The sequence below is a fragment of the Ambystoma mexicanum genome, chromosome 9 (genome assembly GCF_040938575.1).
Source record: "Ambystoma mexicanum isolate Mex_15411 chromosome 9, UKY_AmexF1_1, whole genome shotgun sequence".
NCBI classification, from domain to species: Eukaryota; Metazoa; Chordata; class Amphibia; order Caudata; family Ambystomatidae; genus Ambystoma; species Ambystoma mexicanum.
This window is the reverse complement of record NC_090931.1, coordinates 127,928,264-127,939,612: the sequence shown is the minus strand read 5'-3', so window position 1 is coordinate 127,939,612 and position 11,349 is coordinate 127,928,264. Positions and strand designations below refer to the sequence as shown.

At 43.4% G+C, this 11,349-nt stretch overlaps 1 protein-coding gene across 3 annotated transcripts in view; it reads right to left on the bottom strand.

Annotated features, from left to right (window-relative positions):
* Window positions 1–304: 304 nt before the first annotated feature.
* The window catches only part of LOC138487729 (interleukin-18-like), a 142,992-nt gene continuing 131,947 nt past the window's right edge, over window positions 305–11,349 (bottom strand). For all 3 annotated transcript variants that reach the window (XM_069614277.1, XM_069614276.1, XM_069614275.1), the window contains 2 exons: window positions 10,391–10,524; window positions 305–1,868 (listed from right to left, as the gene is read on the bottom strand). In XM_069614277.1, the coding sequence (XP_069470378.1) occupies window positions 1,650–1,868; window positions 10,391–10,524 (353 nt within the window). In that variant the 3' untranslated portion in view covers window positions 305–1,649. The remainder of the gene's footprint in view (window positions 1,869–10,390; window positions 10,525–11,349) is intronic.

Sequence of the window (11,349 nt, the reverse complement as noted above, 5' to 3'; positions counted from 1 at the left end):
CAAAAGTTGCAGACTCCTTTTGTAGCGGCTCTGCTTTACGAGAACAGTTTCTCATTTGTGTAGTCGCCAGTCCTTGCATCCCGACATTTGTGTCTCATCACAGCGTGGAAAAGAATTGCTCCATCTCATGGTATTACTAAGCAGATGGGTTCCTGTTGCAAAGTTTACTAGAGCAATGATTAAAACATAGTCATCACTTGTATGTGTGTCCCATCTAGCGACCGCAGTGGATGTTGTGTAAACTGTACAGATCGGTCAAACACATTAGAAACCTGGTATTGGAAGATGAACAGAAAAATCAAAGTAAATTCATGATTGAATTATATTTAGAAACAAAATGGAGGGATCAATTGTTCATATATTACAAAACTGTATATTAAGGTATATGCAATACAGGACAAACGACATATAAGGAATCAAATGATGACCCGATACAATTCATACAATACGTGCGGTCCTACCTAGAATCAATCAGTCTGCACCGTAATCTACACTTGGAGCATTATTTTGATCACCTGGGGTTTAGCCACCCTCATACTAGTCCATATCGCAATCTTATTCAATTCTCCATTTGTAATCTTATCATGATTTGGGGATTTGACACAAGGCACCATCTCAAAGCAAAAGTGAACGCTTGCCAGACAATTCTTTTTGTAGTAGACCTATCTAAAACACATGGTGCTATACCTACAGCAGTGTGTTGTGTGGAGTCTGCGGAAGCAGCTTACAGAACAGCAGGTGTGTAGTGGAGGAGAGCTTGGAAAATTAAACTGTGTCACTAATAGCACATTCTACAAACAATTTCTACTTTTTTACAATGTAGGCAGAAGGAGAGCAAGTGATTTTCTCTATATGACCAGAATTGTGATCAAGTTCGTAAGATTAGATTAGAGTCTAGGTCTTGAGATTCCAGGTCAACAATTTAGTGGCCTAATTAAATCCCAATACCATAATGTTTGTGACAATCCGAGACCTGGACCCATGCCAGGGCTGAAGTGTAATCTGCAACCTGGGAAAGCTGGCCTGATCGGAGCAGTTGTACTAGATTCACAGGCTCCCTGGAGACTGTTCCCAGTCCATACCACCATAGACTTGAAGGAGCAAGGTAATGGAGCTAGTTTAGCAGTCCTTGGCCCGAGTCGCTTCAGCCAGTCCCACACCCAGATATCGGCCCTGTATTAGGAAGCCCTAGACTGAGGTCAAAGGATAATGGAACTAGCCTGAAGGTGCAGGAGAACATACATTTTCCACAGGGAAGAAACCGTGACATCTACTGCCTGTATGGAGAAGAACACAGAGAGGCAACAGTCTTTAAGAGTCTTATTGAATTCAGATCAACCGAAGTAGCCAGCTGGAGCAGAAGGGAGAACAGGGACTGCAACAGATTACGTTGAGCATACCACAATGCCTGCCCAATGAATTGGAGCCTTTGATCTTGAGATCTAGTCCAAGTGGACCAGAACAGTGAGCTGGGCAGTTGATCTCTACATCAGCAATCTTGTTCACAAAAAGCAACAACGTTCATAGACCGTCTATTCTAGAGGATTTTGTAACCTGTATATGGTATGACTAAGTAAAAGTTGACAATCCCGTTAATGTCTTGAGTGGGTCTGTATTCCTATGCTGATGTGTTGATCGTTTGCATCTTTTCATGAGCGTTTGTCCAGCTTTAAGTGGCACGCTTCATCCACCTGATCCTGGGCTTCCTTCAGAAACAGCCTCCTGCTCCCACTCTCACGGGCAAGATAGCCTCCCTTGACAAGCGACGACTCAAACTTGAATATATTGGAGCTGCTCCCGGAGAAGACCCTTTGGTAGAAAATGAGATCACTGCCGTTGCTGGGGATGGATTTCGGTGGAGTCCCTTCCTGCAGAGAGAGGAAACAAATGAATAAACTAAGAAAAAAACGTGTAACATTTGAATGTGAGAATATTTCTAATGATAGCCTAAAGTTACTTTTGGGTCGGCTGCAATCTGTACATTTCCAAAATGGCTGAATCTGGGTCTTGCCTCAATAAACGGCACCATTTTATTTTTTGTGGGATAAAACCTTCCAGATAAGGATCTATGAACTTTTGCTGAAAATCTTTTGTCAAATGCCATTTCGCTGATTTTGTTTTCACTGAATTGATCACTTCCTTACTTTCTAAAATATTCGGCAAAAAGAATTTCGTCATAACTATCATTTGGCAAAAGTAGCTAATACCCCAGCTGAGGAGTGAACACGTCAATGCACTAAATGGAAAACAATACTTGCAATTTAACAGAATAGAAAAGCCAAACGGAACATGCAACCCTAAGAGGAACGGTGTTGGTGTGTATTTTCATTGAGTCAGACCTGTAACCATCTGGCCCTGCACTTGGGAAGGCCTGACCTCCACGTTATCTGGTGAAACACCCTTGCCACAGTGATGTGCACTGCCTCTGTAGACCTGGGGCTTTACGTAGTCTCTCATGCAACAGAGGGAGCTGAAAGTGCAATGGCAATAGTTCATGCACAGCTTTAAGTCATAACAGCCATCATGAAGTTGTCATGGAAAAGTACTGGTAGCCAGTGCAGATCATGCAGAATGTGGTTAATGTGCTCAATAAGCGAAACATCTTAATCAGACAGTTGGGTATTCGAATAAAACTGTTTGTTAAGGCAATGGCAGATTGTCTGAATTCGACATACAAAAAACAACGAAGTCCTGGTACGCCAAAGTTCCACTTCCCCTGGACTCGTGGAATGTCCATACAAGTTCTATGTTACATTGGCAGTTATTTTTCACTGTGTTTTTTGCTGATTTTGTTTTTTACCTTTCCCCCCCAAAAACCTGCCTCTCCTATTAGTTACTCCCTATTTCCTACCCCTTATATCCTCTTACCCCTTGATCCCCTCTATTTTTCGATGAGTTTTTTCATTACAAAGGTTTAGGTAACAGCTCATTGAAAAATATACTGAAACTGCAACGTCGTCATACCCATACAAGGGTTTGGGGACCTGCGTGATTTTCTGGGGTGCTATAAAAGCAGCCAAGAAAAGAGGGAGCTGGGAGGCCATGCATTCATTTCCTCAGGCCCAGGCTCCGCCTCCACCTTGCCCGTCAGCTTTATGGTGCTCTTTTTCCATGTTGGAGAATCACTGATGGTGCATGCATTGCTTTCCTGGATTTAAGAGATGAGGTTCTTTTCTGACCAAGTTCCCGACTGATGACGCATACTACCTGTGTCCTCTGGTCAGTAAAATGATTACCATTGAACAGTTAACATCTGTTATTTGCACCCGAGGCCCCACGGGGTAAACATTGCTTAATGATGCGCCTATTGGGATCTGCCCAGGGCCTTGTACCTTTAAAAAAAACAATAATAATTTCACGTTGCTTTATAGCCTTTCACGCCTGATTCTCCCATGTCTCAGCACTTGAATAATAGCTGCAGTTGTTACCCAATTTACTGGCACTGAATGGATCGATCTCCTAAAGATGGAGGAAGTCTGCCCCGTCAGGATTTGAATTTGCAAAGTAGTGGCTTGCCCTGTATAAGACGGGTGTATACTCCAGAAGCTATCCACCCAATTTCCATGGCCCAATGCGTACCACCAGTGGCGTGGCATGAGCTACCCCTGGAATCTGTGGCACCCATTTATCCTAAACTATGATCAGCACCCCTGCAGAAGTCAGTGCCCCACCCCATTCACACTTTGCAATGGCCTATTGGTTCACTCGCTTCAATGCTTTGAAGCATTCCCCAGGTGTGGTTATTTCGTTAAGAGTTTCCGCACCACAATGATTCCAGAAATGTGTGATGCTGAAGAAAAAGAACCTGAAAAGATCTGGAGGCTTTCCCGGGGTGTTGCAGGGATGTCATTCCAGTGACTGTCTGAATAGGCTGGGATATCACAATGGTACCTTTGCATTGGGGCCCAGACGTCCACTGTACTACTGCAAGCAGTTCAGGGAGAGGTGACTGATCTTGCATCGTTCTGAAGAGTCAGTGGATCTGCTCTGCCCACATCTGAGGGGATGAATCGCCTCAAATCTGCAGTTTCCTGTTGTTTACCACAGTACCTTTGGGACATAACTTTGTTCCACCAGGTTGCACTAGTATTTTCCAGTTTGGGGGCTGAGCTGCTGCACAAAACAAGTTGTGCAAGGCGTTCGGATAGCAATGAAGTCAGAGGAATGCCCAGAGCGATACCAGGAGTTGAGATTAATTCTAAACCTTACAGCCATCACCTCTGTCGTTTTTCATTTCATACCCTCACCATTTCATCAAATGCATGCCCGATCCATTTTTGCAACATGTATTTGGCTGCCCAGATCCTGACGTGCGGCAAGGGTGAATGGCTGGCAGCCATCGACCTCCAGGGTGCCTACCTTTACTTCCCGAAATGGCCTGCAGGTAGAGTTCAAGTGGTTTGTGCCCAATAGTTTCCATGACCATTCAAGGGCACTCCTCTTAGCCTTTGCACAGCCCATCTGGTGTTCACAAAGATCATAGGGGGGTACTTGAGGCATTAGGGGATGCACGTCTACCCCATTGTAGATGACTTGCTTTTCAGGACCACGTCTCCTCGGATAGCACTGGATTCAATCCAGCAGGCATTGGCACTGTTGTCCTCTTTAATCTCATCGACCAATGTGCCAACACAGGTAAACCTCTTTTGATTGTGATACAATCAACAAATTAATATTTCCACAATACACATAAAAAACAATTTAACATCAATTAAATTAAGTTACAATTATATCAAATGATTAAAATTATTGGAAATGATTGGTTAGAAATACTTAGAAGTGCTAAAAGGGGCCAAACAGTAGTAAAACTATATAATAACTATACCTTCCATATTCCAGATCGTACAATTTAGGGCTTACTATAAAATAGGCTACCCCTTTTTTACATGGGCTTAAAGCCCCATCTTGCAGCTCTCAAGCATTTGTATCACTGCTATTGACTTCTGCTGAGACTGCCCATCAATCAATATTTCCCACGATTGATCTTGAACACAGTCTGTTGTGTCGTGGACAAATTTACTAAAGAACTAAACCTCTTCATAAGTGTGGCTTGGGTATTCCCTCCTGGTGAGAGACTGGGGTCACTGAGCATGGTCCTATGCTGTTTTCGCATACAAAGAGGGTTGGGCATGATGGAGTCGGAAGTCTTTTGGCTGTATGGTGTCCGGCGCACTGGTGCTTATGAACCCCAGGCTCTGGATGAACAACGTGCACCTGGCTGCTTCTTGTTCTCCCGGAACGGGACCCCCCGCTCCCTCCTCCCATTACTGCCTTTTGTGAGCCAATCCTGGAAAAGCTTCTATGGTGGGAAGTCAAGCCCAACTTTTTTGAATGTATCCTTTCTCCCAGGCAGAGCCTTGTCGGAGGATGACTCGAACATTTCTAGGGGAGCAACTTCTGGTCCCGAGAGGATCAAACACTCCCGATCAACGTTCTGTAGCCATATTAGGATAGGATCAAACACTCCCGATCAACGTTCTGTAGCCATATTGTTAAACATTTACATGCATTCAAAACATTGAGAAAATGCAATTTGCACTCTATTTACTACGGTTTGTGTTATAGAATGGCGCAAACCATTTCCCCCCCCCGCCCCAGTCAATATTACAAAAATGTTTGCACTGGGTCAAATATGTACCCGACAGATTTTCTTTTTTTATTATATTCACTGTGTTGCATAAAACGAATCGGATCTTGCCGCAAAGTGAGTCCCATCTTTCACATTGGAAAGGTGAAGGAATATATATTTTGTTCTTTTTGCATAAACAGAAAAAGAACAAAAAGGTGGGTTTGTGTGCCAAGATTTACTGCATTCGAGTCTTCGTTTGATTAGGCTGGCAAAAAATAGGCAAATCATGTTCTGTATTACACAAGCCACAAAACTGTTGCTAAATCCATTTGCTCGATTTTTTTTTTAAATTACGTTTTGCAGAATTGCAATTGTTAAACAATCTGGTGCTCAAGCCCATCTTTTTGTCATTGAAGATCTGTCCTCTTCTGGTGCTTGGCTGGAGGATTCTTCTTTGAACAGACAATACCACTGCCATGTTTTCCGTAAAGAACTGGAGGAGGGCTAATAATGGTGGTTGATCTTTCCGCGTTGGTGATGACAAGAAGGAAAAATGGTCATTGGTGGATTGGTGAAGACTATTAGTAGAAAACAGTGACTGCACGAACACAACAGCAACACGAGACACATTTTGAGTGTTCCCTTCCCTCCGAGCCCCGTGCCTTTATACCCGACAGTACACATTCTTTTCAATGTACGGGGTGGTCCCAACAGGTCAAGGTTGCATACTAAATTCATCCTGTTAGCAAAGAACAACGCTTCATTATCAGCCTTTGACACCAGCTCTGCTCTTTCATGTAAGCCAGTGTTATCCGTGAGGTCACCCTGTCGTAACTCAGTGAAGGTGCCCATACTCCTTAGTGTTATCCGTGAGGTCACCCTGTCGTAACTCAGTGAAGGTGCCCATACTCCTTAGTGTTATCCCTGAGGTCACCCTGTCGTAACTCGGTGAAGGTGCCCATACTCCTTAGAGATTCCCATATGCTATGAGGCAAGCAAGAGTGTTGGTGTTCTGACGACTTCTGCCCCTTGGTGCCGCTTTTCTTAATCAAGCGAGAGCCTAGATACCTCTTGCATATGCCAAAAGAGAAACTCGTTGGATGCGAGAGATGAGAAAGCGAGCATTCCAATAAGCTAGGCAAGAGGCTTTCATTTCACAGACATGCACCGTATATCATACCGTCTCTGCCTCGTATAAACAAGAAACACTGTTTAAACATGGTAGGTTACAGGGCCCAGTCACTAGAATACTGCAGTGCCAGGTACGGGGAGTACTTAATATTTTCATTTCCCCGTTTTCGTCCACAGTGGTGGTGATCATACGTGGTATTATGTAACTCATCTGGCAGGAGACCTCCACACAGACTGAGGCACTCAGCAGGTTGAGGGTACTTTTCTGTGAGTAGTCTATCCACAAACCGGTAGTTCACAAGCTTTTTTTTTTTTTTAACTGGTAGATCTGTTGTCATCATAGAACGGGGCGTGGGAGGGGTTCCCCGGCTTTGTGTCTTGGTTGGACATGGTGCCAAATTGAGCAATGTCCTTTAGCTGTCTGGAGATAGCTCCCTCGTCTACTGGTCTCGAAGGTTTCCTATGGATCATGAAGTGCGCTAGGATTATGAAATCTCTGTATTGGCCCAACCACTTTGGTTTGTCCAGGTCCTAGTTAATTCTCCTCCCTCAACATGTTTTGGTTCTGCAGCCCTTCTGCTTATCTTCTGCCTTAGCCACCTTGTAAAGGTCCAGTCCAAAGTAATCCACAAAATAATACAAAAGTTGTCAAAAACTGAGTGAACCAAGTGCAAGAAAATACAGGTGTTATTACAAAGAAACAGCTGGGAGAAAAGCAGACGGTTACATGGAACTAAACTGGAACATGTTCTCAACATTGTTGGGCTACATCTTTTAAAGCAGAAGAATGGCAACAATTAATAGAACTCTAAACATTGGTTGCTCAAGATCGGGTCCCTAAAGAATGCTATACATTGACAAATCTAACTGGTGGTTTCCTTTCTCATGGAGAAAAAACAAACCGCCCGTTTGAACATTATCTAATGGAAGAGTCGGCACAAAAATGACACCGTGATTGGCTGCCATTGTTCATTGCACAAGTTGATAGAATGCTAGGTGCCAATTGGGCAGTTATGTTTGAGACCGAGTCAGACAATAACATCCTGCCGAGAAGGACCAATGACCTTACGAGTGGAAATCAGCGAGGGCAACACTTTGTTGCTTTCCTCAGAACACCACAATCCCATAGCCCTGATTGGATGGATCCCTTACTCCCTCGCCCCTGCTCGCTTCCCACGTCGATGCATGTCAACTCTGGAACGATGCTCACAGCTTTTTGCTAAACCATGGTATTCTGCAGCGTTCAACACTGTCCGGCTCCCACAGGCACATTATCTTGCGCCCTGCAGCAACTAACAATTATACCTCATACAGTAGAACCTATATAATAAACCCAAACCCTACCTGCCCTTTTCTTAACAATATGAGCATGCTAACCCATGTTCCCTCTAAACACTTCCCCTCTGCACGTGTGTTCTTCTGCACAGCCCCCAACCTGACTACTCCCTGATGTGTGGCACAACTATATGTATATTCTAATTACCCTGTGGCGCCACCAAACCATTTGACCACTGCATCACTACCCAGGTCTAAGGCCTTGCTAAAATATTTTCTGCAGTACTTGTGCCCCTTTTGGGACACTGGATTAGCATCTTTACAACCTTGTTCCTGAGGAAAGAAAAAATGTAACGCCCATCTTGGTCTCACCATGGGCAACATGCAATCATGTGGGTGGCTAGACAAAGTTAAATGTGCTGTCAGTTTAAGAGAAAGTGTCTCTACCGTGCTTTACCAAGATCTGGGCATTAGTTGGGAGTCCTGCAAGTCACTTTTAGCTGCTATTCGACATTAGTGGGATGCGACCGATCAGGGTGTGGCTCTGGGTAACTTTGTTTTCAACCAACATTTTGGGAGCTTTCCACCCCCCCCCCCCGCCCCCCCCACTTTGAAGGTCTGTCCCCACCTGGGACTCTAATGTTGTTATTGCTCTTTTTACTCATAACCATTTTGAACAGATGACCACTGTGGATCTTGAACTGGTGTGCTGGATGATGGTATTTCTGGTGGCCGTCGCGTTAGCTCATCAAGTGGGTTTGTTGCTGATAACCCACGTTTGCTTTTTCATTAGGACAAGGTGAGTGATCCAACAAACATCCATCCTTTCTCCCAAAGGTTTTGTCCTTTTGCATATGACTGAGGAGATTGTGTTGTCAGTGTCTTTCTGCATTGGTTCTCAGACGCTTGGTTAATCCTCCATGCACAGGACAACAAGAGGGTGCTGAAGTTTTATTTGTAACATTTGAAATCCAGGCCACGCTTTCTGACCTTTGGTGAAACATTTCCTTGCAAGTATGCAGAGAAGGCATCCATTGCTCGCACAATTGTTGCATGATTTCTACAATAGTACACTGTCAGTGGCCTCCCATCTCCATCAAGACTCCATGCTCGCGCTGTCCACGAGAAGGCAACCTTGATGGCATACCCATGCTAGATTCTGCTGGTGCAAGGCAGTTATGTTGGTCAATCGTCATGTAATTTGTAAACAATATTTGGTGGATGGGAGTTGGAGATTTTCCTCCCAGTTTGGCCTTGTCATGCTAAAAAACCTCCTTCTGAGCTGCTCTTCTGAGGGTATCCTGTAGTTACAACGGCAATAAGTACTGCAAAGTTACTTCGATGTAATTAGTTCAAAAATACTCCAAAAATATACATATGTGTAAAAAGAAGGGGTAGTAGTCGAGGGGGAAGTGGCCCCCCAGTTTAAAAACAAATCTAAGTAACATATCAAAGTAATTACTGGTGTCGAAATGACAGAGAACCTTTCTGAGGTATGCCTTTTCTAGCTGGTTTATTTGGTAATTGATGCCACAAATCTGGAAGAAGGGGGGCCACGAGCCGTAGTGATAGTTATGACTAACTCCCTGCAGTGACTCTTGCTCCCCTAGTCCATGTCCCCTTCCCTCGGACGAGCTCACTCAAATTCCAAACTTCTCTGTCGGTAAACAAGGCTGCCCAGGCGAAGAAAAGAAATCTGATGGATGTACTAGTGAGAAGAGGAGACTGGCCATGGCCTGAGCTGTTCATGCATGCACCAGGCTCCCTTTTGTTGTTGTTGTTATTGCTTTTGTTCAGTTTCAAATAAATGCTTTCCCTGTACCTTGACATGGACAGCACACAAGTCTAGAGGAATGCGGACTCGGAATAAGACTCCCTACCAGTCGTAAGTTGTACCTTTTCAGAGAGATCCAACAAAAATTTGCAATGACTGATATCGCACATATTCACCAATTTTTGCAGACCAAATCTGATAAACATTTGGTTTGTGACATCCTAAACATTCATGCATGCCTCATGCATCTTTGCTAACTTTTGTCCTGGCACTCAGCCAAAATACCAAAGATAAACATTGGGTATAAACAAAAGAAAGCTGAAGTCCACGTCCAAGTCCAAATAGACTAGATCAACCTGTGCACAGTGATCACACATTGTTTACATCTGATTTATATCAATCTGTTAATCGTAGAACTATTTTCTTTCCCCATCACAAGGATTTGCGTGAAATAAGACAACAAACGTAGACCATGCCAAGAAAAATCGAAAAGCCCAAACATGCGGTCAGAGGAGCAAAGAGAAATCGGCGATGTTACTGTTTTCTTTTCTCCTCCTTTAGGAGTCGCCGCAGTTTCTCGAAGCAAAATCATTCCCAAACGATCAAAGCTAGGACAAAGAATTAAAGCTTTTTGTCCTTACCCTGAATTGAATAGATTTATCCTTTGTGCAGTACATATGGTAGGTCTTGTTCTCCACGTGCACAGAGAATGCAACGGCTATCCCATCTTTGCCATTTGTGTCTTTGTACAGATGCAGTTGGAACTTGCAACGGTCTGTTGGGAGAGTTGAAGAAAAAAAAAACTTTATTTAGTGATCAGCCATAAAAAGTAAGTGCAAGCAATGGCACTTCTAGTTAGCAGTTATTTACTTGTCTCAACATTCAGAGTGTATATCACTTATATTACAGTTACAAGTCTATAATGAAGAGCCTTTGCTTTCCCTCTGCAGAGAATCGATGCGTGGGACTGGATCACCTGCAGCATATGCTATTGTTTTACGGGATCCAGTGCTTCAGTTAACTTTTTGATAAAGTCCTAAAATTCCAATCCTGGATATCTTTCAAGCCATTCAATTGTTTGAGGATGTCAAAATACTTCAATGTTTAATAGGTTGGGAGTAAATTACTTCTATGATAAACAAATGTCAGTGGTTACATAACAATACTGTGTGACAAAGTCCCATGTTTGAGATTGGGGAGCCACAGGGGTGAGGACCACCCACTACAAGAAGTAGGGCCCAGAAGACGTAAATACTGGATTACCAGCTCCTTGCTAATATTTGGTGTTTAAATATATCTTATCCTCCAACTGGCACACCAGCCAGGTCCAGCTCTTCTAGCTTATATTTTATAGTCTTTACTTTATAGTCCAGACTCTTCATATTTTTGTTAAGAAACCTTTCCTCCTGAGGCTTGCACCATAAGTCCTATATTTTGAAAAATACCTATACTCTACATATTTGTATAATGCTATATCTAAGCACATTTCCTGAAAAATAACTTCCTTTGGCACTCCTTATTTACAATTCAATAAACATCTACACCTAAGCACATTTTCTAAAGCTCTGCAATGAAGACCATAATTATATATTCTCTCAAC